At 44.3% G+C, this 21,944-nt stretch overlaps 1 protein-coding gene and 2 pseudogenes across 1 annotated transcript in view; 1 reads left to right on the top strand and 2 right to left on the bottom strand.

Annotated features, from left to right (window-relative positions):
- The window catches only part of LOC133750766 (cytochrome b-c1 complex subunit 2, mitochondrial), a 29,056-nt gene extending 7,138 nt beyond the window's left edge, over positions 1-21,918 (top strand). Inside the window, exons 7-14 of the mRNA XM_062180437.1 lie at positions 1,478-1,575; positions 4,170-4,227; positions 7,589-7,684; positions 7,978-8,177; positions 12,775-12,855; positions 15,896-15,972; positions 19,969-20,122; positions 21,676-21,918. Of these exons, the coding sequence (XP_062036421.1) occupies positions 1,478-1,575; positions 4,170-4,227; positions 7,589-7,684; positions 7,978-8,177; positions 12,775-12,855; positions 15,896-15,972; positions 19,969-20,122; positions 21,676-21,759 (848 nt within the window). The 3' untranslated portion in view covers positions 21,760-21,918. The remainder of the gene's footprint in view (positions 1-1,477; positions 1,576-4,169; positions 4,228-7,588; positions 7,685-7,977; positions 8,178-12,774; positions 12,856-15,895; positions 15,973-19,968; positions 20,123-21,675) is intronic.
- Positions 16,459-16,639, bottom strand: LOC133751119 (U2 spliceosomal RNA; annotated as a pseudogene).
- Positions 16,955-17,030, bottom strand: LOC133751114 (U2 spliceosomal RNA; annotated as a pseudogene).
- Positions 21,919-21,944: the final 26 nt, after the last annotated feature.

Here is a 21,944-nt window from a genome sequence, read left to right as displayed (position 1 = left end):
ATTCTCAATCAAACTGTTGTCATACTGTACACCTTTGCTTTGTCTGTTTTCTCGGGCTGAAATGCTGCTTGTTCTATGACTTCCTCCGAATGTTATTTCTGGTACTCTTTTCTAATTCCCACTGCCCTCCCTTGTGCCCTATTGCTCTTGTGACATGCTGCTGGCCTTGCACCCATAATACTTTATATCTCAGTTTTTCCTCCTAACTTCTTTAGGGAGACAGGCAGATAGCAATCTCCCATCTGCTGGTTTACTCGCACATGCCCACATCAGCTGGGCCTAAGCACTCCAAAACTGGGAGCCAGGAGCTCAGCTCAGGTTTCCCATGTGGGTAGCAGAGACCCAAGTACTTAAGCTGTCACTGCTGCCTCTTGGAGTGCACATTGGCAGGAAGCTGGAATTAGAAGCAGAACCGGGACTCAAACCCAAGTGCTCCACTGCAGGACATGGTGTTTTATCCACTGCACCAAATACCCTTCCTCCTCTCAACATTTTGAGGGCAGGCATTGTACATCACATATCCCTGTGTTTCTAGTACCTAGCACAGTACCTAGAGAGGTTGCCCTGATTATAAGCAGTGAAGGATACCTTTAGCAAAGGCACTAAAACAAGAAGGCAGGGACCGCGCCAGTGAAGAGAAAGTCCGGGGGCCGGCACCATGGCTCACTTGGTTAATCCTCCGCCTGCGGCGCCAGCATCCTATATGGGCTCCAGGTTCTAGTCCCGGTTGCTCCTCTTCCAGTCCAGCTCTCTTCTGTGGCCCAGGAGGGCTGTGGAAGATGGCCCAAGTGCTTGGGCCCTGCACCCACATGGGAGACCAGGAGGAAGCACCTGGCTCCTGGCTTCGGATCGGCGCAGCTCCGGCCGTTGCGGCCATTTGGGGGTGAACCAACAGAAGGAAGACCTTTCTCTCTGTCTCTCTCTCATTGTCTGTAACTCTCTCAAATAAATAAATAAATTTTAAAAAAAAGGAGAAAATCCAGGTTGACCGCAGCATTTGACCTCTAAAAGCTTGTAATTCGACCTAAGATTGATGCTCTCAAAGCTCCTCCACATGTCCTGACAACTCCCCCATTACCTAGAGAGGGAACCTAGCAATAAGTAAAAATCAGATTCAGTGATTTGTCTCCTCACAGGGTAAGTTGGTGGCAGGACCATAACTAGGTCCAAACTTCCCAAAACCCAGGCCCAGCCGCCTTATGGTAGGAGGCAGGTTAAAGGTGGAGAGTGGTTTGATGAACTCCGGCACGTAGAAGCTGCCGCAATAGAATCTCATTTTCCTCAGCATGTTCAGCTGGCAGAATGTTTAAAGTTGCCAGGGGTTAAGTGATAATAAATTGGAAGTCCTCTTACTACTTGAATGCCGTAAGATGACCAAATTTGTATTATGCTTATAGCTTTCTAGATTTTAAAACAAAGTTATTGTTGTCTTTACTTAAATTACATTTCAGTAACTGCTTCATTACTTATCTTACAGATGTCATTGAAAATTTGCATGCTGCAGCCTACCGGAATGCCTTGGCTAATTCCTTGTATTGTCCTGACTATAGGATTGGAAAAGTGACACCAGAGGAGGTACGGATAGAACCTATTGCATTTTAAAATGTCCTTGTTTTCACTTGAAACTGAACATTCGTCTCCCATCTCAGGTTTGTTTGCTCATTTTTCTTTTCATCTTTTAATTTTAAGAAATTCAGCTTGCTTTTTTGCTTTCATCTGTTGTATTTTAGCTGAAGTTCTTGGGGAACAATTTTTGTGTCTTTTAAAGTTTTTTGACAAAAGACAAATGACCATTACAGAAAAAAATCAGAAACTAAGGACAAGTGAAATGAAGGGAAAACCTACAGGCACTTAGTGTTCATACCTGGTCTGTTTTCTTTTAAACCATTTCCTGTTTATCTTTTCCCCCATTTCATTTCATTTGAAAGGCAAAGAGAGCTCTCCCATCTGCTGGCATATTCTCCAAATGGTCACAGCCAGGGCTGGGCCAGGCCAAAGCCAGGAGCCCAGAATTCCATCCAGGTCTCCCACATGGGTAGAAATATTAATGGACACATAAACATTCCACAGCATCTTGTCAAGTAAGAAAAAGTCAATTTATAAATTACAGTATATCAAAAGCTCCCATTATGTGTGTTTCATAGACAAATATCAAGATGTTAACTACAAGAACTTAATTATCTCAAAGTTAGTGTTTTTTAATTTTCTCTAGATTAAAGGAATTCTAAAGAAATTGATAGTGTTGGGGATGGCGCTGTGGTGTAGCACGTTAAGCTGCTGCTTGCAATGCCAGCCTCCCATGTGAATGCCACTTCGAGTCTGGCTGCTCCTCTTCTGATCCAGCACCCTGCTAATGCACCTGGGAGAGCAGCGGAAGATGGCCCAGATGTTTGGGCCCCTGCCCCCCATAGGGGAGACCTAGATAGAGTTCCAGGCTCCTGGCTTCAGCCTGGCCCAGCCCTGACTGTTGCAGCCATTTGGGGAGTAAACTAAGGGACAGAAGCTTTCTCTCTGTCTCTGTCTCTCCCTCTTTGTAATCCTGTCTTTCAAACAAATTAACTAATTTATAAAAACAAACAAATTGGTGGTAGGATACTTGGAGCAATGGCAGCATCAGTAGAAAAGTATCAATAAAGAAAGAACATAACTGTCCAAGGTGAGTTGATAGATGTAGACACCAGCTATTTAGGGCACAGTTTGTGATAAAATGATTAAGTGTTCAGTCTCATTGCCTAACCCAGTGATTCTCCACATCACCTTCCTTCCACAAGGAATCTTTCCATCCTTTTTTTTTTCTAAGCTCCTCCAGTGAATTTTTAATACTACAGAAACACTGCAAATCACCCCTTGTACCCACAGCAGAGGCGTTCCAGGACCCAGAACAGATGCCTGAAACTGTGAAGGGCACCAAACCTTTTTGGTGCTCTATTTTTTCCTAAAAATATGTACTTATAGTAAAGTTTGGTTTCTTAGATACAAAGATTACAACTAAAAATCAAATAATTATAATAATATCCTATAATTAAAGGTTATATAAAGCTGGTCTCTTTTTTTTTTAAGATTTTCTTATTTATTTGAAAGGCAGAGTTACAGAGAAGCAGAGAGAGAGGTCTTCCATCTGCTGGTTCACTCCCCAAATGGCCGCAGCTGCTAGAGCTGGGCCAGTCCAGGAGCCAGGAGCTTCCTCTAGGTCTCCCATGTGGGTACATGGGCCCAAGGACTTGGGCTATCTACCGCTTTCCCAGGCCATAGCAGAGAGCTGGGTCGGAAGTGGAACAGCCAGGACTTGAACAGGCACCCACATAGGATGCCGGCACTGCAGGTGGCACCTATGTAGGAGACCCAGATGAAGTTCCAAGCTCCTCGGGACTTCCTCCTGAACTACCCTAGCTGTTGAGGCCATTTGGGAATGTACCAGTGGGTGGAAGATCTCTCTTCCCCGTGCCCCCGTTTTTGTGTCTCTGTCTCTCTACACCTTCCATCACTCTGCCTTTCAAATACATTTTAAAAAAAACTTTTTTAAAAAAAGACAAAAAAATAATATTTTCAGACCACAATTGACCACAGGTAATTTGAAATTTCAAATTGTGCCTAAGGGGGACTCACATTTATCTGTTTACTTAAAATTTGTGTATTTGTGCTTTACCCATGAAAGGAATAAGTTGGGGGTTTTTTGTACCTGATTCCACCAGGAATTAATTTTCAGCCTCCTGGAGGTGACATTAGCTGTTACTGAAAATGGCAGGTCTTGGCCCCACTTTGGAATTTGAAGCCTAATCACACATCAGTGATTCCAAATCTCACTGATTCTCAGATCACCTGCTTGGTTAGATGAATGATTAGTTGGCGATCTCAAATAAAGTTCTAAGATTCCATGTTAATCTATAGGTTCCCAGGAATGGGACAGCTATATTGAGGTGTAATTCACAAACCATATAATCCACCCATTTAAAGTATACAATTCTTTGGTTTTCATTATATCCACAAAGTTGTATAACGATGACCATAATGAACTTCTGTTTCTCTTCTGCAAACCTTTTTATAATATAATCCCAGTGTAATAATTTTTTCAGCCTGAGTATTTCTTTTCTAACAAACCCACTTTTATGTTTTTATAGCTCCTTATATTTATCCCGGCATAATCTAATAAGTGTTTTTAACTTCCTCAGTTACATTACTATGTTCAGAACCACTTCACAAGTGCAAGAATGGCTTTGATTGGACTTGGTAAGTTGAGAATTGTCTTCCTGTCACTTTGCTTTCTTAGGAACAGTCCCTTAAACTGTCATGATGAAAACACAGGATTGAGGCTGGCGCCGCGGCTCACTAGGCTAATCCTCCGCCTTGCAGCGCCGGCACACCGGGTTCTAGTCCCGGTTGGGGCACCGGATTCTGTCCCGGTTGCCCCTCTTCCAGGCCAGCTCTCTGCTGTGCCAGGGAGTGCAGTGGAGGATGGCCCAAGTGCTTGGGGCCCTGCACCCCATGGGAGACCAGGATAAGTACCTGGCTCCTGCCATCGGATCAGCGCGGTGCGCCGGCCGCAGCACTCCAACCGTGGCGGCCATTGGAGGGTGAACAAACGGCAAAGGAAGACCTTTCTCTCTGTCTCTCTCTCTCACTGTCCACTCTGCCTGTCAAAAAAAAAAATTTTTTTTTTTAAATGTTTGAAAAAAAAAGAAAACACAGGTTTGAACAACATTTGAAAACTCTTATCTCCTGTTTATGTCAAACAGACATTACATGATAGGATTTTAATTACTGGTTGTTTTAGAAAACAGAATCCAACATTTTACTTTGTAAACTACTTGTTTTAAATTCTTTATAGCAGTTGAAAAAATCTGTGACAAGAATAAATTTCTTGGGCCAGCGCCGTGGCTTAACAGGCTAATCCTACGCCTTGCGGCGCCGGCACACCGGGTTCTAGTCCCGGTCGGGGCACCGGATTCTATCCTGGTTGCCCCTCTTCTAGGCCAGCTCTCTGCTATGGCCCAGGAAGGCAGTGGAGGATGGCCCAAGTCCTTGGGCCCTGCACCCGCATGGGAGACCAGGAAAAAGCACCTGGCTCCTGGCTTCAGATCAGCACGATGCACCGGCCACAGCAGCCATTGGAGGGTGAACCAACGGCAAAAGGAAGACCTTTCTCTCTGTCTCTCTCTCTCTCACTATCCACTCTGCCTGTCAAAAAAAAAAGAATAAATTTCTCAAAGCAAAGAATTCATACAAACTGCTTTCTAAAAAGTACAACTTAACAGAAAATAAGCCGCAGAACATAGTTCATAGGAGGAATAAATGTATGTGTGTGCTTATATAGGCAGTTATCTTTCTTTAAAATTATTTTAAGTGATCAGCCTCACTAATACTTAAAAAAAATTTCATGTGTGAGATCGGCAACAAAGAGGCTATGGAGAAATAGGCAGTTTCAAAATTTGTTGGTGGAAGTGTAAATTATAACAGTTTTGGAGCTCTGTTTGAGTATTCTACATTCTAAATGTTTATACTCTAGACTCGACAGTTGTAAGGATTTGTCCTACAGGATCAGCTTTACAAAATATTTACACAAGAATGGTATTTGCAATATTGTTTTCTTAATTGTTTTGTAAGTAACAACCTGAGGTATAATTTACATGCCATAAAGTCCACACATTTACAGTGTACAGTTCTATGGGTTTTAATATGTTCAGAGGGTTGTACAACTAATACCACGCTCCAATTTCAGAAGATTTGCACCATCTCCCAAGAAGCCACATACCCATTAGCAGACCCTCACCATTCTCACCACCTTTCTGCCTCTACCATCCACTGATCTATGTTCTGCCTATAGATTTGACTACATCAGGCATTTCATAGAAATGGAATCATGCAGCGTGGTCTTCTGTAACTGGCTTCTTTCCTTTACCAGTGTTCTCATAGGGCTTCCATATCGCAGTGTGTATCCATGTTTTATTTCCCTTGGTGACTGAAAAAGATTCCATTACCACGTTTTGTATATCCACATACTGACATTTAGGTTATTTCTACCTCTTGGCTATTGTGAATATAAACATTTACATGTAAGTTTTCTTACAACACCTGTTTTCTCAATTTTTTGGGGTATTTATCTGGAAGTAGAACTGCCAGGACATATGGTAACTCCCTGTTTAACCGTGTAAAGAACTCCCAGACTGTTCGCCAGCGTAGTTAAACCAATTTACACTGCCACCAGCAGTGCACAAGGCTTCTAATTTCTCCAGTCCTTACCAACACATAGATTATCTTGATGCATACGGCCATCCCTGTGCAGGTGAAGTGGTCACCGCATTTTTGATTTGTGTTTCTCTGTGTCATTTGACAAATGACAGGGAACATCTTATGTGCTTTTTGGCCATTTATATAATTTCTTTAGAGAAATTCTACTGAAATCCTTTGCCCATTTATTAATTGGGTTCTTTGGTTCTTTTTAATTGTTAAGTTCTAAGGATTCTTTATATTTTGGGGGTACTAGATCCTTATCAGATATGTGATTTTCAAATAATTGCTTCTATTCTGTGGGGGTTTTTATCCGCTCTTGATAGTGTCCTTTGATGTACAATGCAATATTGTCCTTAGAGCCAGCTATTTGAAACTTGCTAAGTCCACCAAGAGTGGATTGACTGGGATGGGCATCTGTCCTAGAGAACAGGGTGCCAGCTGAGATGCCACATCGCAGAGTAAGTGCCAGCCCCTGACTCCAGCTTCCTGCTCGGGCAGGCCTGGGAGGAAGGGGTGATGAATTAAGTGGGTAGATTCCTGCCACCCACATAGGAGACCTAGATTGAGTTTCTGGCTCTCCAGCTTTGGCCCAGCCCAGTCCTGGCCATTGCAGGCATTTCGCACATAGGCCAATAGATGGAAACTCTCTGTCTCTCAGATTGTTTTTATTGGATTAATGATAGTACATCCATTGACTAGAATTCTTTATAACCATTTAACAAATTTGATATAGATGAGTCACAGATAGAAATTATGAAAGACAAGTTGGAAATAGTAATAGAATGATACTGGGTTGGGTGGGTTTTTCTTTTTTGTTTTTAAGATCCACTCTCATTTGAAAGGCAGAATCCCAAAGAGAGGGAGAGAAATCTTCCATCTGCTGGCCCACTCCCCAGATGGCTACAATGGCTGGAGCTGGACTGGTTTGAAGCCAAGAGCCAGGAGCTTCTTCTGGGTCTCCCACATGGGTACTGGGGCACCTTGACCACCTTCCACTGCTTTCCCAGGCGCACCAGCAGGGAGCTGGATTGGACGTGGAGCAGCCTGGGATGCCGGCACTGTGAGCGGAAGATCCACCCACCATGCCACAGAACCAGCCCCTAGAATGATACTTTTTTTAAAATAAAGAAGTGAGAATAATATTATCAATGAATTCTAGGTGAATGATAATCATAATTAGCATCTGGTAAATAGTAGGTACTTTGGGGAGGGCAGCATTATGTTGGAAGGCTCTTGTTTTTACTGTTTACTTCTGTGGTGTTCCAATTTTACAGTCACATATGTTTAAAACAAAGACAGGTGCTTACAGTTGTGTTGCAGAAATTCTGGTTCTAGCTTTGTTGCTGTTCTGTTGAAACAGGTGTGAGTCATCCTGTGCTCAAGCAAGTTGCTGAACAATTCCTCAACATGAGGGGTGGGCTTGGCTTGGCTGGTGTGAAGGCCAGATACCGTGGAGGTGAGCGTTGTGAACTTTATCAGGAAGAAGGTTCCCTGCTTTCTGCTGAGGTGGAATAGACCTGATTACTTATTACCAAGCAACTCGCAAGTGGAAGGAAAGAATCAGGCAGTTGGGGCATTGTAGGCTAAGTATTAAATGTATGCTTTGTGTGGTGGTGGGTAGGATGGCCTTGGAAAGCACAGGGCCACAGACAAGCCTTGTCTTAGTGGGTTTATACTGTCGCATGGGAACACAGAAGAGTAGAACAGTGGTGACTAAGCCAGTTTCTTCTCTGTCCTCCGTGGCCCCAGGTGAAATCCGAGAACAGACTGGAGACAGCCTTGTCCATGCTGCGGTTGTAGCAGAAAGCGCTGCCATGGGAAGTGCAGAAGCGAATGCATTTAGTGTCCTTCAGCATGTCCTTGGTGCCGGGCCCCACGTCAAGAGGGGCAGCAACGCCACCAGCCTCCTATACCAGGCTGTCGCCAAGGGGACTCACCAGCCATTCGATGTGAGTCTGAGCAGTCGGTATCTCTCCTTTCGTTTTTAAAGGCTCAGTGTTTGTGAAGTAATCCTGATCATCTCTCCTGATGTTAGTCTGCTCTTAAATTTTAAGATGAGCACATCAGAACTCTGTACAGTTGAAGAGACAGCAAGGCTTGATTTTAATCCCTTATTGGTTTTATTAAAAACTTACATCTTTTCAATTATTCTAATGTAAAAAGAGGAATTAAATGCTTAGAAATTCGGGGCCAGTGTTGTGGTGTAGCGGGTAAAGTGACCAGCTGCTCCACTTCTAATCCAGCTCCTTGCTAATACACCTAGGAAAGCAGCAGAAGGTGACCCAAGTGCTCCACATGGGAGATCCAGATGAAGTTCCTGGCTCCAGCTTCCATCTGGCCCAGACTTTGCCTTTATGGCCATTTGGGGAGTGGACAAGCAGATGGAAAAATATCTCTCTCTTTTTTTTTTTTTTTTTTTTTTTTTTACAGAGTGCACAGTGAGAGAGACCGGAGAAAGGTCTTCCTTTTGCCGTTGGTTCACCCTCCAATGGCCGCCGCGGCTGGTGCACTGCGGCCGGTGCATCGCGCAGATCCGAAGGCAGGAGCCAGGTGCTTCTCCTGGTCTCCCATGGGGTGCAGGGTCCAAGCACTTGGGCCATCCTCCACTGCACTCCCGGGACACAGCAGAGAGCTGGCCTGGAAGAGGGGCAACCGGGACAGAATCTGGCACCCCGACCGGGGCTAGAACCCGGTGTGCCGGTGCCACAAAGCGGAGGATTAGCCTATTGAGCTGCAGCGCCAGCCTCTCTCATTTTCTAACTCTGCCTTTCAAATCAATAAAAAATAAATCTTTTAAAAAAAGTCAGAAATTCACACTTTCAGTTCCCTTTAAAGTATAGTGTTAGATATTAAGCTCTTTCCCTAGATTTTCTTCTGTTCCCATGACTACTTCCTGGATTTTACTCCTTTGGGTTTTCCAACCAACTGGACAAGATCAAGTATACAGACCCAGCCTTTAAGCTTAAGATTAGATTTAAAAAGAAAACGATGACATTGAATCATAATATAGAGTTTGTGTTACTTTAGAAAATACCTTTTTGTGGTAGTGGAGAAAGTTAAAAAGCCTTCAAAATAAGGATGTTTGAATCAGAGGAATGTAAAATGTCAACAAAATCTCTCTTAATGAGTGAGCATTGTTTGCCCATTGTTAGAACCTACTTGACCTGCGATTGTTGCCTTTGAAAGGTAGCACATGGGAGTGGGCTTTTGGTCCTAATGGTTAAGATGCTGCTTGGGACACCTGTATCAGTAGAGTACCTCAGTTCCATTCTGGATTCCAGCTTCCTGCTAATTCTACCCTTAGAGGCAGCAGGTGGCGGCGCAAGTACATGGATCACTGTCACCTACGTGGGATACCTCATATAGGTTCCCAGGTCCTATCTTCACCTTGGAATGGCCCAAGCATTTGGGAAATGAACCAACAGATGGGAGTTGTATCTATTTCTCTCTGTCCCTCTCAAATAAATAAAAAGGCAACAAATGTACTAAATTGTAGAATTGAGCACTTTTCATAATTTCACCTAAAAGTACATGGCACATTTAGATTTATACTCTAGTAATCTTTGGCCATTTGACACTTAACAGTGGAAATTAAAATAAATCAATCTTCTTCTGTTGATCCCTTTGTTTGATACTTTTTTTTAAAAGATTTATTTATTTGAAAGGCAGAATTACAGAAAGGCAGAGGCAGAGAGAAAGACAGAGAGAGGTCTTCCATCCAGGTCTCCCATGCGGGTGCAGGGTTCCAAGGACTTGGGCCATCTTCTTCTGCTTTCCCAGGCCATAGCAGAGAGCTGGATCAGAAGTGAAGCAGCTGGGAATTGAACCAGCGCCCACATGGGATGCCAGCACTGCAGGAGGTGGCTTTACCCACTACGCCACAGTGCCGGCCCCTGTTTAATGCTGAGTGGTAGTCTTCTTGTTTGGTTTTTCTGAGAGGCAGATGGAATGGGAGAGGGAAAGATGCCTCCCATCCATTGGTCCACTTGCCAAAGCCTGCAACTGCCAAGATTCAGTGGCTGAGAACCCAGTCCAGCTAGCTCTCCCACATGGGTGGCAGGGACACGGCTACTTGAGCCATCACTGCTGCCTCCCAGGGTCTGCATTAGCAGGAAGCTGAATCAGAAACCAGAGCCAGGTGCTCCAGTTCAGGATCCAGTCTCTTAACTACTTGGCTAAATGTCCACCCTATGAGTGATAGTTTTCTGACTTTTTTTCCATTTGATTTCCCAGCTGCAAGGCACAGCACAAACATTCTAACTGCTAAATAAAGTTTTGAAGGCTTATAAGACTGAAACCCTTTGAATCTTTTGAATAGAGCCTTAAGATTCCCTAGAGGGGCTGGTGCTGTAGTGTAGCAAGTAGAGTCACCACCTGCAGTGCCAGCGTCCCACATGGGTGCCAGTTCGAGACCCGGCTGCTCCTCTTCCAATCCCGCTGTCTGCTGTGGTCTGGAAAAGCATTAGAAGATGGCCCAAGTGCTTGGGCTCCTGTACCCACATGGAAAACCTGGAAGAAGCTCCTGGCTCCTGGCTCCTGGCTTCGGATCAGTGTAGCTCCGGCCATTGCAGCCATTTGGGGAGTGAACCAGCAGATGGAAAATAGCTCTCTCTCTGCCTCTCAGTAACTCTGTCTTTCAAATAAATAAATAAATCTTTAAAATTTAAAAATAAAAAGATTCCCTAGAGCTCAGTTCAAAAGCATTACCTTAAGTTAGTCCCACAGTGACTCCCACTGCTCTGTTAGTTTCCTCCAAATCCTCCTTCATTTGGCTCATAGTCAGCTGTGTCCATGCTTTACTTTTCACCACTGAATTGTACTGATGGTTTTGTGTGACTGGAGCTTAATCCCAATCCAGTGGTCTAATTTAATAAAAATTCCTAAATCAGAATCTAGTTAGGAATTTTTTTTTTTTTGGACAGGCAGAGTGGACAGTGAGAGAGAGACAGAGAGAAAGGTCTTCCTTTTGCCGTTGGTTCACCCTCCAATGGCCGCCGCGGTAGCGCGCTGTGGCCGACGCACCGCGCTGTTCCAATGGCAGGAGCCAGGTGCTTCTCCTGGTCTCCCATGGGGTGCAGGGCCCAAGGACTTGGGCCATCCTCCACTGCACTCCACTGCACTCCCGGGCCACAGCAGAGAGCTGGCCTGGAAGAGGGGCAACCGGGACAGGATCGGTGCCCCGACCGGGACTAGAACCCGGTGTGCCGGTGCTGCAAGGCGGAGGATTAGCCTGTTGAGCCACGGCGCTGGCTTAGTTAGAAATTTAACATGTGAGGGGCCAGCGCCGTGGCGCAGTAGGTTAATCCTCCACTTGTGGCGCCAGCATCCCATATGGGTGCCAGTTCGAGTCCCAGCTGCTCCTCTACTGATTCAGCTCTCTGCTGTGGCCTGGGAAAGCACTGGAAGATGGCCCCAAGTCCTTGTGCCCCTGCACCCGCATAGGAGACCAGGAAGAAGCACCTGGCTCCTGGCTTCAGATCGGCACAGTTCCAGCCATTGTGGCCATTTGGGGAGTGAACCATCAGAAGGAAGACCTTTCTCTCTGTCTCTCCCTCTTCACTGTCTGTAATTCTACCTCTCAAATAAAAATCTTAAAAAGAAATTTAAAACATGAATAAGACTGTCTTAAGTTTGTAATTGAACTTTAAATAGTTGTCATGTATTTCTTCCTATAATTTCCGTGACTGAACCAACCAATGGTTGTCATACTTTAATATGTGTAAGAATCACCTGAAACACAAAACATTTAGGCACCCAGACTGAATCCATAGGAATCTGAAACAGTAAATAATGTTTCAGGCATATGAAAGTCTGTATTTTTAATAATAACATAGGTGATTTTTATGTTAATGATTCACATAAATATTGTAAAAGGTGCAGTGCTTAAGACACTATTTGGGATGCTGGAATCCCATAGCAGAGTGCCTGAGGTGTTAAATCCCAGTTCAACATCTGATTCCAGTTTCCTGTTCGTACTGGAAGGTAGCAGATGATGACGGCTCAAGTGGTTTGGTCTCTATCATTCCTATGGGAGACCAGAATTGAGTTCTAGGCCCCTGGCTTCAGCCTGCCCCAGTTCCAGTTATTGCCAGCATTTTGGGAGTAAACCAATGAATGAAAGATCTCTCTTTCTTCCCTTTCCCCTCCCCGCCTTTCAAATGAAAATAAAAATTTCTAGCAAACAGCTTCATCTGCAGATGACAATATCCCTAAATCGAGAGGCTAAACTTGCTGCCTTGGATATTTGGATAATGGCTAATGTTTTGGCAGGTGATGTTTTCATTAACCTTTAATCATCAAAAGAAGGTTAGAAAATACCGGGCTAGAAGGAAAGTGAGCATCATTTGAGGAAGATTTAAGTGGGGGAAAAAAAAAAGCCAGTTGCAACAATTACAGTTCTAAAAACAAGATAACCTGTACATAGAACACTGCAGTTATTGACAGAAGTAGTTAGGTGAAGTACTAACTGATGTGTTTGCTTATATTCTGAAGAGGCAGGTTTTTACTTGACAGAATAACCTACAGTAAAGTTTCATTATATTTCAGGTTTCCGCTTTTAATGCCAGTTACACGGATTCTGGACTCTTCGGGATTTACACTATCTCCCAGGCAGCAGCTGCTGGAGATGTAAGTTACAAACTCACCAACTCTCACAAGTTGGGTTCTCTCCCAAAAGAAAAATCTTTTCAGTTAAAATAGGGAAATTTGAACACCATGTTTTATCAGAACTCTATATAGTGTGGTATCCTTGAAATATATTGCTGTGGAGAACACTTAAATGTATGGGAATACTTCCAGGAAAAAGGGAGCAACACCTTCTTGGTATTTGCTTCTGTTTGGGCAAGTGGTATTGAGTTGGCTCTGCCACATCTGAGAACCCAGGAGAGTTCAAGGACAAAGTGTAGGCCTGTGAGTCTCCGCTAGAGAAATTGTATTGAACTCGGGTTTATGTACAAAAGATTGTAGGGGAAGAACACGGAAGCTCAAGTTCTGGGAAACACCACCATTTAACAAGCAAGTGAATAAGGAAGATGGCCAGTAAGATAGGCAGCAACAAAAGAGACCGTATACTTCAGAGGCCCATAAAAGAGAATGATGACTGCCATATTGGTCCAATACAGATAGATTAACATCTCTTCAGTTTCCACAGAAGGGGCTGGTCCACTTAGCAAAGTAGGGCGTCACTGGTGATTTTGTCAGTTCCACTATCAGAGTAGTGAAGTGAGCTACCTTTATAGTGATTAAGAATGAGGAAGAAGGCCGGTGCCGCGGCTCACTAGGCTAATCCTCCACCTGCGGCGCCGGCACCCCGGGTTCTAGTCCCAGTTGCCCCTCTTTCAGTCCAGCTCTCTACTGTGGCCCGGGAGGGCAGTGGAGGATGGCCCAAGTCCTTGGGCCCTGCACCTGCACGCGAGACCAGGAGGAAGCACCTGGCTCCTGGCTTCGGATCAGCACGGCACGCCTGCTGTAGTGGCCATTTGGGGGGTGAACCAATGGAAGGAAGACCTTTCTCTCTCTGTCTCTCTCACACTGTCTAAATCTGCCTATTAAAAAAAAAAAAAAAAAAAAAAAGAATGAGGAAGAAGAATTGAGAGACTGATATAGGTAAGTGAAGTTTAGACTTCCAGGGAGGAAGCTGGTAGCCTTTGGAGAGTTCATTGGGAGATTAAGTTGGACACATTCAAAGAAAGGAAAGGCTAGAACACATAGAGAAGTTGCAGAATTATAAATGGCTCAGATCTGAAAAGCAAGAGCAAGTAGGATCCAGAGTAAAGTTACTTATTTTTATCTGAAAGGTAGAGACAGAAGGAGAAAGAGAGAGATCTTCCATCCACAGATGCCCACAAAAGCCAGGTCTAGGCCAGACTGAAGCCAGGAACTCCATGCAAGTCTTCCATGTGGGTGGCCATCATCTACTGCCTCCCAGGCACTTAGCAGGAAGGTTGATCAGAAGCACAGAATAGCACGTACTCAAACCAAGCACTCCAGTATGGTATATGGTCATCCCAAGTGGTAGCTTAACACACTGTACTACAACACCCACCCCACACACAATTAGACATTTGGAGACTAAGCAGTATTGGGAGCAAGATACCAGGAAGATGAGGAAGTACATCCTTGATAAGGTAGGAAGTTAAGTCATGTTTTGAGAACAAGAATGGGTAGAAAAGTTGATAGGAAGTCATGAGAATTGGGACAGCTGGATAGCTGGATACATACAGAATGGAAAGCAACAGCACTACAGGTCTCTCTGTGAAATGAGTGGCCACAGATTCATAGTACAATCAGAACTGTTGTGTCATTTTTCCTCAGTTGCATTCACTAGCCTAATGGAGAAAAGGAGGAGGCAAGTAGTAGTGTTAATCCCAAATTGATACCATGCAAAATGGACAGCTCAGAAGTAGGACAGGCTGGTATTGTGGTGCAGCCAGGTAAGCCACTGCCTGCAGTGCCAGCAGTGCTGGTTTGAGTCCTGGCTGCCCCTCTTCTAATCCAGCTTCAGCCTGTCCCAGCCCTGGCCATTGCAAACATTTAGGGAGTAAACCAGCAGATGGAAGATTGTGGGAGTTCTTGGGAGACAGTTTTATATATATATAAATAATAATTATAATTTATAAATATTTGTAATGTAAATCATTAATATATAATCTTAAATATATGTTTAAGATTTATTTATTTATTTGAAATGCAGCGTTAAAGAGAGGCAGAGAGAGGGAAAGGTCTTCCATCCACTGGTTCACTCCCCAAATGGCCACAATGGCCAGACCTAGGCCAATCCAAAGCCAGGAACCAGGAGCTTCCTCCAGGTCTCCCATGAGGGTGTAAGGACCCAGGTCATAGCAGAGAGCTGCATTGGAAGTGGAACAGCCGAGTCTTGAACTGGTACCCATATATGGTTTGCCAGCACTGCAGGTGGCAGCCTCACCTGCTATGCCATGGAGCCAGCCCCTTTATTTTGTTTTTTAAAGATTTATTTTATTTATTTGAAAGGCAGAGTTACAGAGAGAGAGAGGAAGAGACGGAGAAGTCTTCCTTCTGCTGGTTCACTACCCAAATGGCAAAAACAGCCAGGTCTGGACAAGGTCGAGGCCAGGAGCTTCTTCCAGGTCACCCACATGGGTGGCAGGTGTTCAAGTACTTGGGCCACCTTCCACTACTTTCCCAGGCACATTAGCAGGGAGCTGGATCACAAGAGGAGTGGCTGGGACTTGAACAGGTGCTCATTTGGGCTACTGACACTGCAGGCGGAGTGTTAACCTTCTGCACCACAGCATTGGCCCATAGGCCGTTATCAATGCTGAGTAAGGCCCACCCATTCTCTCTGTTTGCTGGCTTGCCGGGCTTCCTCTGTCTGCACTTCACACTCCTCAGAGGCCAAACCAATGGAGCCACATAAACATTTTCTCTTTATAATGTTAGGTTGTCAGGATTTCATTTGAGGTGATGACAAGCAGGGGAAATAAATGTCCTACAATTTAGGTGATAAGGAATGAGCAGCAAACCCAGAATGGTGCCAGCAGTGGAATGGCAAAAATCATGACCCAGCCTATTAATTTGTTCCCCAAATATTTACCAAGCTTGTGTTTTTGCCTCAGTAGAGGGTCACCTGATGGTCACAAGAGACTGGCACTAGCCAAAGATGATCAACTTTTACTTGTCATCCTAGGTTATCAAGGCTGCCTACAACCAAGTAAAAACAGTTGCTCAAGGAAACCTTTCCAGTGCAGATGTCCAAGCTGCCAAGTAAGTTTCATTATTATGTGTTTTATGTTTTAGTCACTTGACAGTTGTATTTTTTCTCAATAAAGAGAAAAGGAAACACACACACTCTGTTCTACTACCCAGAAATATAATCGGTACATTTTGCCTATTTTCTTGAGCACATTTTTTTTTTTCAAGATTTATTAATTTGACAGGCAGTTACAGAGAGAGGGAGAAGGAGAGAGAGATCTTTCATCCTCCAGTCCACTCTCCAAATGGCCATGGTGGCTGGTGGCTGGTGGCTGGGACTGTGTCAAGCTGAAATCAGGAGCCTGGAGCTTCATCTGGGTCTCCCACATGGGTGCAGGGGCCCAAGCACTTGGGCCATCTTCTACTGCCTTTCTAGGCACATCAGTAGGGAGCTGGATTGGCAGCAGGGTAGCTGGGACTCAAACCAGCACTCCAATATGGAATGCCAGTGTTGCAAGCAGTGGTATCAAAAACAAAAATTATCTTTGATTCCCTGTCTGTGATTTCCCTTTTTTAAACATTCGGCAGTACCAGGTCCATGCATAGAGTGGATGGAGCAAGCTCATATTCTTTCTCCCTGCTCCGAAAATCCATTTAATATATTGTCCATACATAGAAGACGTATCAAATATTAAACTGATGAGAACAGATACTGTGGCCAGCACTGTGGCACAACGAATTACGCTGCCGTCTGTGGTGCCAACATCCCATATGGGCACTGGTTCAAGTCCCAGCTGCTCCACTTCTGATCCGTCTTCCTGTTAATTCACCTGGGAAATTATCAGAAGACAGTATAAGTACTTGGGCCCCTAAACACACATAGAAGACCCAGGGGGGAGTATTCTGGTTCCTGGCTTTGGCCTGGCTCAGTCCCTGCCATTGCAGCTATTTGGGAAGTGAACCAGTGGATGGAGGATGTCTCTCTCTCTCTCTCTCTCTCTCTCTCTCTCTCTCTCTCTCTCTCTCTCTCTTCTTTCTCTCTGTAACTCTGACTTTCAAGTAAATAATAAATCTTTTAAATAAAATAACAGATACTACACTTGATCTTAGCCAAAAGGCCAAGAAGTGATCCTTTTTTAAACATTCTAGTGATGTTTCCATTTATTAATGTTACTAAAAATTTGTCTAGCTGACACCACGGCTCACTAGGCTAATCCTCTGCCTGTGGCGCCGGCGCCCTGGGTTCTAGTCCCAGTCAGGGTGCTGGATTCTGTCCCAGTTGCTCCTCTTCCAGTCCAGCTCTCTGCTGTGGCGCGGGAGGGCAGTGGAGGGTGGCCCAAGTGCTTGAACCCTGCACCCGCATGGGAGACCAGGAGGAAGCAGCTGGCTCCTGGCTTCGGATCGGCACAGCGCACCAGCCACAACACACTGACCGTATCAGCCACTTGGGGGGTGAACCAACGGAAAAAGGAAGACCTTTCTCTCTGTCTGTCTCTCTCTCTCTCTCTCACTAACTCTGCCTGTCAAAAAAAAAAAAAAAATTTGTCTAAACAATATTAATTGAGATGTCAAAATAAACTTGTTGGATAATTTCTGCTGTTGAAAATTATAAACTACAAAGGATATCTTTTTTATATTACTTTTGTGGTATAGATTCCCAATTAGGTCAGGAGTTTTAAACATGGTAATAAAAGTCTCCATGTTAAAATGTGTTTGTATAATATTTTTATTCTTATAAGACACAAACTAAACTGTGCCAGTTTACAATCACACCACCAGTATTATCCTATAATGACCACTGACATATCCTTTTTTCTCTACTGATTTACACTGAAGAAGAAACTCTTGTATTTTTTCAAAGAAAAACCAAAACACTTTTCTACTGTTTGGGGTTTGTTTTGTTTTGCTTTTGGTACATGAACCAGGAATATTGGGTGATTTCTGAAATCCCGCTGTCTAGATCAGATGTTCTAACAAAACCCTTAATTCATTAGCAGTTTCTCTAACTTAAAAAGACAGACTTGAGATGAAGTTAGTTATCAACCTGCATTTTCATACAGCTGTTGAAGATGGTTAAGTTTGACTCCATAACCTTAAGACAACTCAAAATGTATATTCTACAACTCAGATGCTCTTACGATCATTTAGGATTACTCACTGGGAAAGTATGACAGTGAACTACAGCTCAGGAGACAACCTTTTAGACCTTTGTGCTCCTTTTAGTATCCCTAGTTTCGTTACACTGAGCACACTGCAAGATGGCATTTCTTGAATGGGTACAGCACAATTTATTAATCAGTAGGACGCAGTTCTGCCTGATTGCACCACCAGAAACGAACCATGATGAGGATAAATTGAAACAATGGATTTACTTACAAAAAATCTAAATTTTAAATTTAGTTAAGATCACCATAAGATAAGGCAATATGTAGAAAATGGAATTTATATTATTAATGTCAAGGTGTTTTCTGCCATTTAGATGGAGCTCTTACTTTTTCTTTATGGTCCTTAGTCTAGTGAAAGGGAGAAAGTAAGATGTCACTGCTGAAGGGACTAATAACCTCTTGGAAAAGTGTCTTATAGGTGAAACCCTCTATTAATTAAGTTGGCAATGTGGTAAAAGTGCTGCACTAAGTTTAATTATGCTTAAATGTAAGTCTGGTATAGAATGCCAGAGGATGACAGTTTGTGGTTAAAGTTCCTTAATTTATTTGTTAAGTAAATAAGCCTTACTGAATACTGTTTTTTTGTTTTTTGTTTTTTGTTTTTGACAGGCAGAGTGGACAGTGAGAGAGAGAGAGAGAAAGGTCTTCCTTTGCCGTTGGTTCACCCTCCAATGGCCGCTGCGGTTGGCGCGCTGCGGCCGGCGCACCGCGCTGATCCAATGGCAGGAGCCAGGTGCTTCTCCTGGTCTCCCATGGGGTGCAGGACCCAAGCACTTGGGCCATCCTCCACTGCACTCCCTGGCCACAGCAGAGAGCTGGCCTGGAAGAGGGGCAACCGGGACAGGATCGGTGCCCCGACCGGGACTAGAACCCGGTGTGCCGGCGCCGCAAGGCGGAGGATTAGCCTGTTGAGCCACGGCGCCGGCCCTGAATACTGTTTTTATAAGGAATAACAGCTTCTTTCTGGTAAAATTGTGAATTGGGTTTGGTTTTATTCCAAACTGATGTTTTTGAGTTCATTTTGATTTTTTTTTTTTTTTAACTTATTTACTTATTTGAAAGGCAGAGTTAGAGAGACTCTTCCATCTGCTGGTTCACTTCCCACGTGGGTACAGCGGCCCGGGCTGGGCCAAGCCAGAGCCCAGGAGCTTCATCCTGGTCACCTCCGTGGGTCGTAGGGGCCCAAGTACTTGAACCATCTTCAGCTACATTCCCAAGCACATTAGCAGGAAGCTGGATAGGAAGTGGAACAGCCAGGACTCAAACCAGCACCCATATGAGATGTCAGCATCGCAGGCAGCAGCTTAACCCGCTACATGGCAACGCCAGCCTCCATCTTGGGGTCTACTGCCCTCCCCTTCCTGCCCTATCCATTGTGCCCACTCTCATTGAGTCAAATAAATCCCGGGGTAAAAGCAGTGCCTGGGGAAAAGATACTAATCAACACACACATTCTGCATAAGTGGACAACACCGTAAGTGTCAACTTAGGTGTCCTTTGACAGACAGTCTGACACCAGCTTCCTGCCAATTCAGACCCTGGGAGGCACTGGTAATGGCTCAAGTCATTGAGTTCCTGGTTTTGGCCCAGCTCAGCCCCAGGCATGATGAGCATTTGGGAGGTGAACTAGTGGATGGCTGCTCTCTAATAAAATTAAAAAAAAAAAAAAAAATCACTTTAAAATAGTTTTACTAAATTCTAGTCCACAATCAGTGTTTTCAGTGTAAGTTTGTATTGACACCCTTCCAAATTATAAATAATACTTGGTGAGGAAATAGAATGGAGACTGTTAGCACTGTAACTGTTAATTTGCCTATTTACCAAAAACTGGTTGAAGAGTTCTGGGGACATACTTTAACACTGCCTTGCTCTGCAGAACTGACTACTGCTTTTTATTGGACAGGAACAAGCTGAAAGCTGGATACCTAATGTCAATAGAGTCTTCAGAGGGCTTCCTGGATGAGGTTGGGTCCCAGGCTCTGATTGCTGGCTCTTACGTGCCACCATCCACAGTCCTTCAGCAGATTGACTCGGTAGCTGACGCTGATATCATAAATGTAAGTAAATGAAAACTTAGAATTCAACGTCAGAGAGCTTAACCTTCACGATCCAGTTGCCAAAGGAAGGCATAGGCTTCCTTGGGCTGTCGAGTTGTTCTCATGCCGTCTGATTCCCGTCTGCAGTGTGGAGGCAGTGGGCCCTTTACTATCAGATCTGCAAACAGCTTCCTTGTTAGCGCAGGTATATGTGTCGTCCTCATTCAAATAAATGACCACTGAAACCATTTAAAATTATTAGAGGTCAAGAAGAGTTGAACTCAAATATTGGCGATTTCCTATGATTCAGCCTAAGTAGTGCAGTTTGCTGTTCTTCCTCTTCCCCTAATCTTGCCAATCCTTCACCACCTCACATTTCAGGATATTTTCTCTTCTCAGCCTAGCACGTTCTCCTGCCTTTGCTACTTTTTTCCCACATACATTTATCCCTACAATCTTGAGTTGTTTTGAGGACAGAAAACTATGTCTTACTGTGTTTTGTATTCCCTACTTGACCAGCAAGCACATGAACTACAATGTTCAGTCAGTGGATTCCCCTAGTTCTAGCTACAGTTCTACATTAAAATCGCCAACTCCCCTTCTACTGACTCTGCCGTCCTGTCAACAACAGGGCCACCTTGTACAGGGACAGCAGGGATAGAAACAAAGCTGTTTTGGGGAAGTATCCCAGACTTGATCTCACCTGGCCCGTAAGTTGATCGTTACGTAGATGGCTGTCTTCATCTTGTGTGCCATCAATACGTGAGTCCTAACTCAGCTTCATGCACCACCGTCTCCCCTCCATTAAAAACAGCTGGCCTGGCGCTGCAGCTTACTAGGCTAATCCTCTGCCTTGCGGCGCCGGCACACCGGGTTCTAGTCCCGGTCGGGGCACCGATCCTGTCCCGGTTGCCCCTCTTCCAGGCCAGCTCTCTGCTGTGGCCCGGGAGTGCAGTGGAGGATGGCCCAAGTGCTTGGGCCCTGCACCCCATGGGAGACCAGGAGAAGCACCTGGCTCCTGCCTTCAGATCAGCGCAGTGCGCCAGCCACGGCGGCCATTGGAGGGTGAACCAACGGCAAAAGGAAGACCTTTCTCTCTGTCTCTCTCTCTCTCACTGTCCACTCTGCCTGTCAAAAAAAAAAAAAAAAAAACAGCTGGCCTGACATAACATGGACCTACCTTGTGGCAATACATGTAACGTAACCAACGAACTTCAAGCAGTGGCGTAAAGAATACTAGGATATAAGGTTTAACTTTTAACAGTGTATTTTGATTGACCCAGACAGTTTGCCTTTGCAATACAAGAACAAAAAAATACAGGCCTGCCTGAAGCCACTCTGCTGTGTCAGAAAGGTTCTCCTTATCCCTCCTTTAACAGCTACCCTCTTATCTAGAGCACCCCGACTCTTCCTTAGTAACACATGTGATAGAGCAGTCAAAGGAACAGCTGAGCGTTTCCTCCCACATCACCCAAAATAAAGCACCAGCCATCTCTCACAGGAAGCTGTTGGTGGAATTGCTGATACAAATTCTTATTTCCACTAACTTTCTTCTTTTGTTTGTTTCTTTAAAGGCTGCAAAGAAGTTTGTTTCTGGCCAGAAGTCCATGGCAGCAAGTGGAAATTTGGGTCATACACCTTTTGTTGATGAGTTATAATATGGAAGCACATATTACAGGACTAAACTGAACATTTTCTCAGCCATGACACAAAACACACGAAAGTTAAAAGTCTAACAAAACATCATTTTTTCGCATGAATGCTGGTAATTATTCCCAGCTGACTTAAAGTCAATAAAAACATCCTATTTAAATGTTTTTCTTGCATTTTTTCTAATTAATCA

This window comes from Lepus europaeus, chromosome 21 (assembly GCF_033115175.1).
Source record: "Lepus europaeus isolate LE1 chromosome 21, mLepTim1.pri, whole genome shotgun sequence".
Classification (NCBI taxonomy): Eukaryota; Metazoa; Chordata; class Mammalia; order Lagomorpha; family Leporidae; genus Lepus; species Lepus europaeus.
Note: the sequence above shows the minus strand (reverse complement) of the source record. Positions and strands in the feature narration are given on the sequence as shown.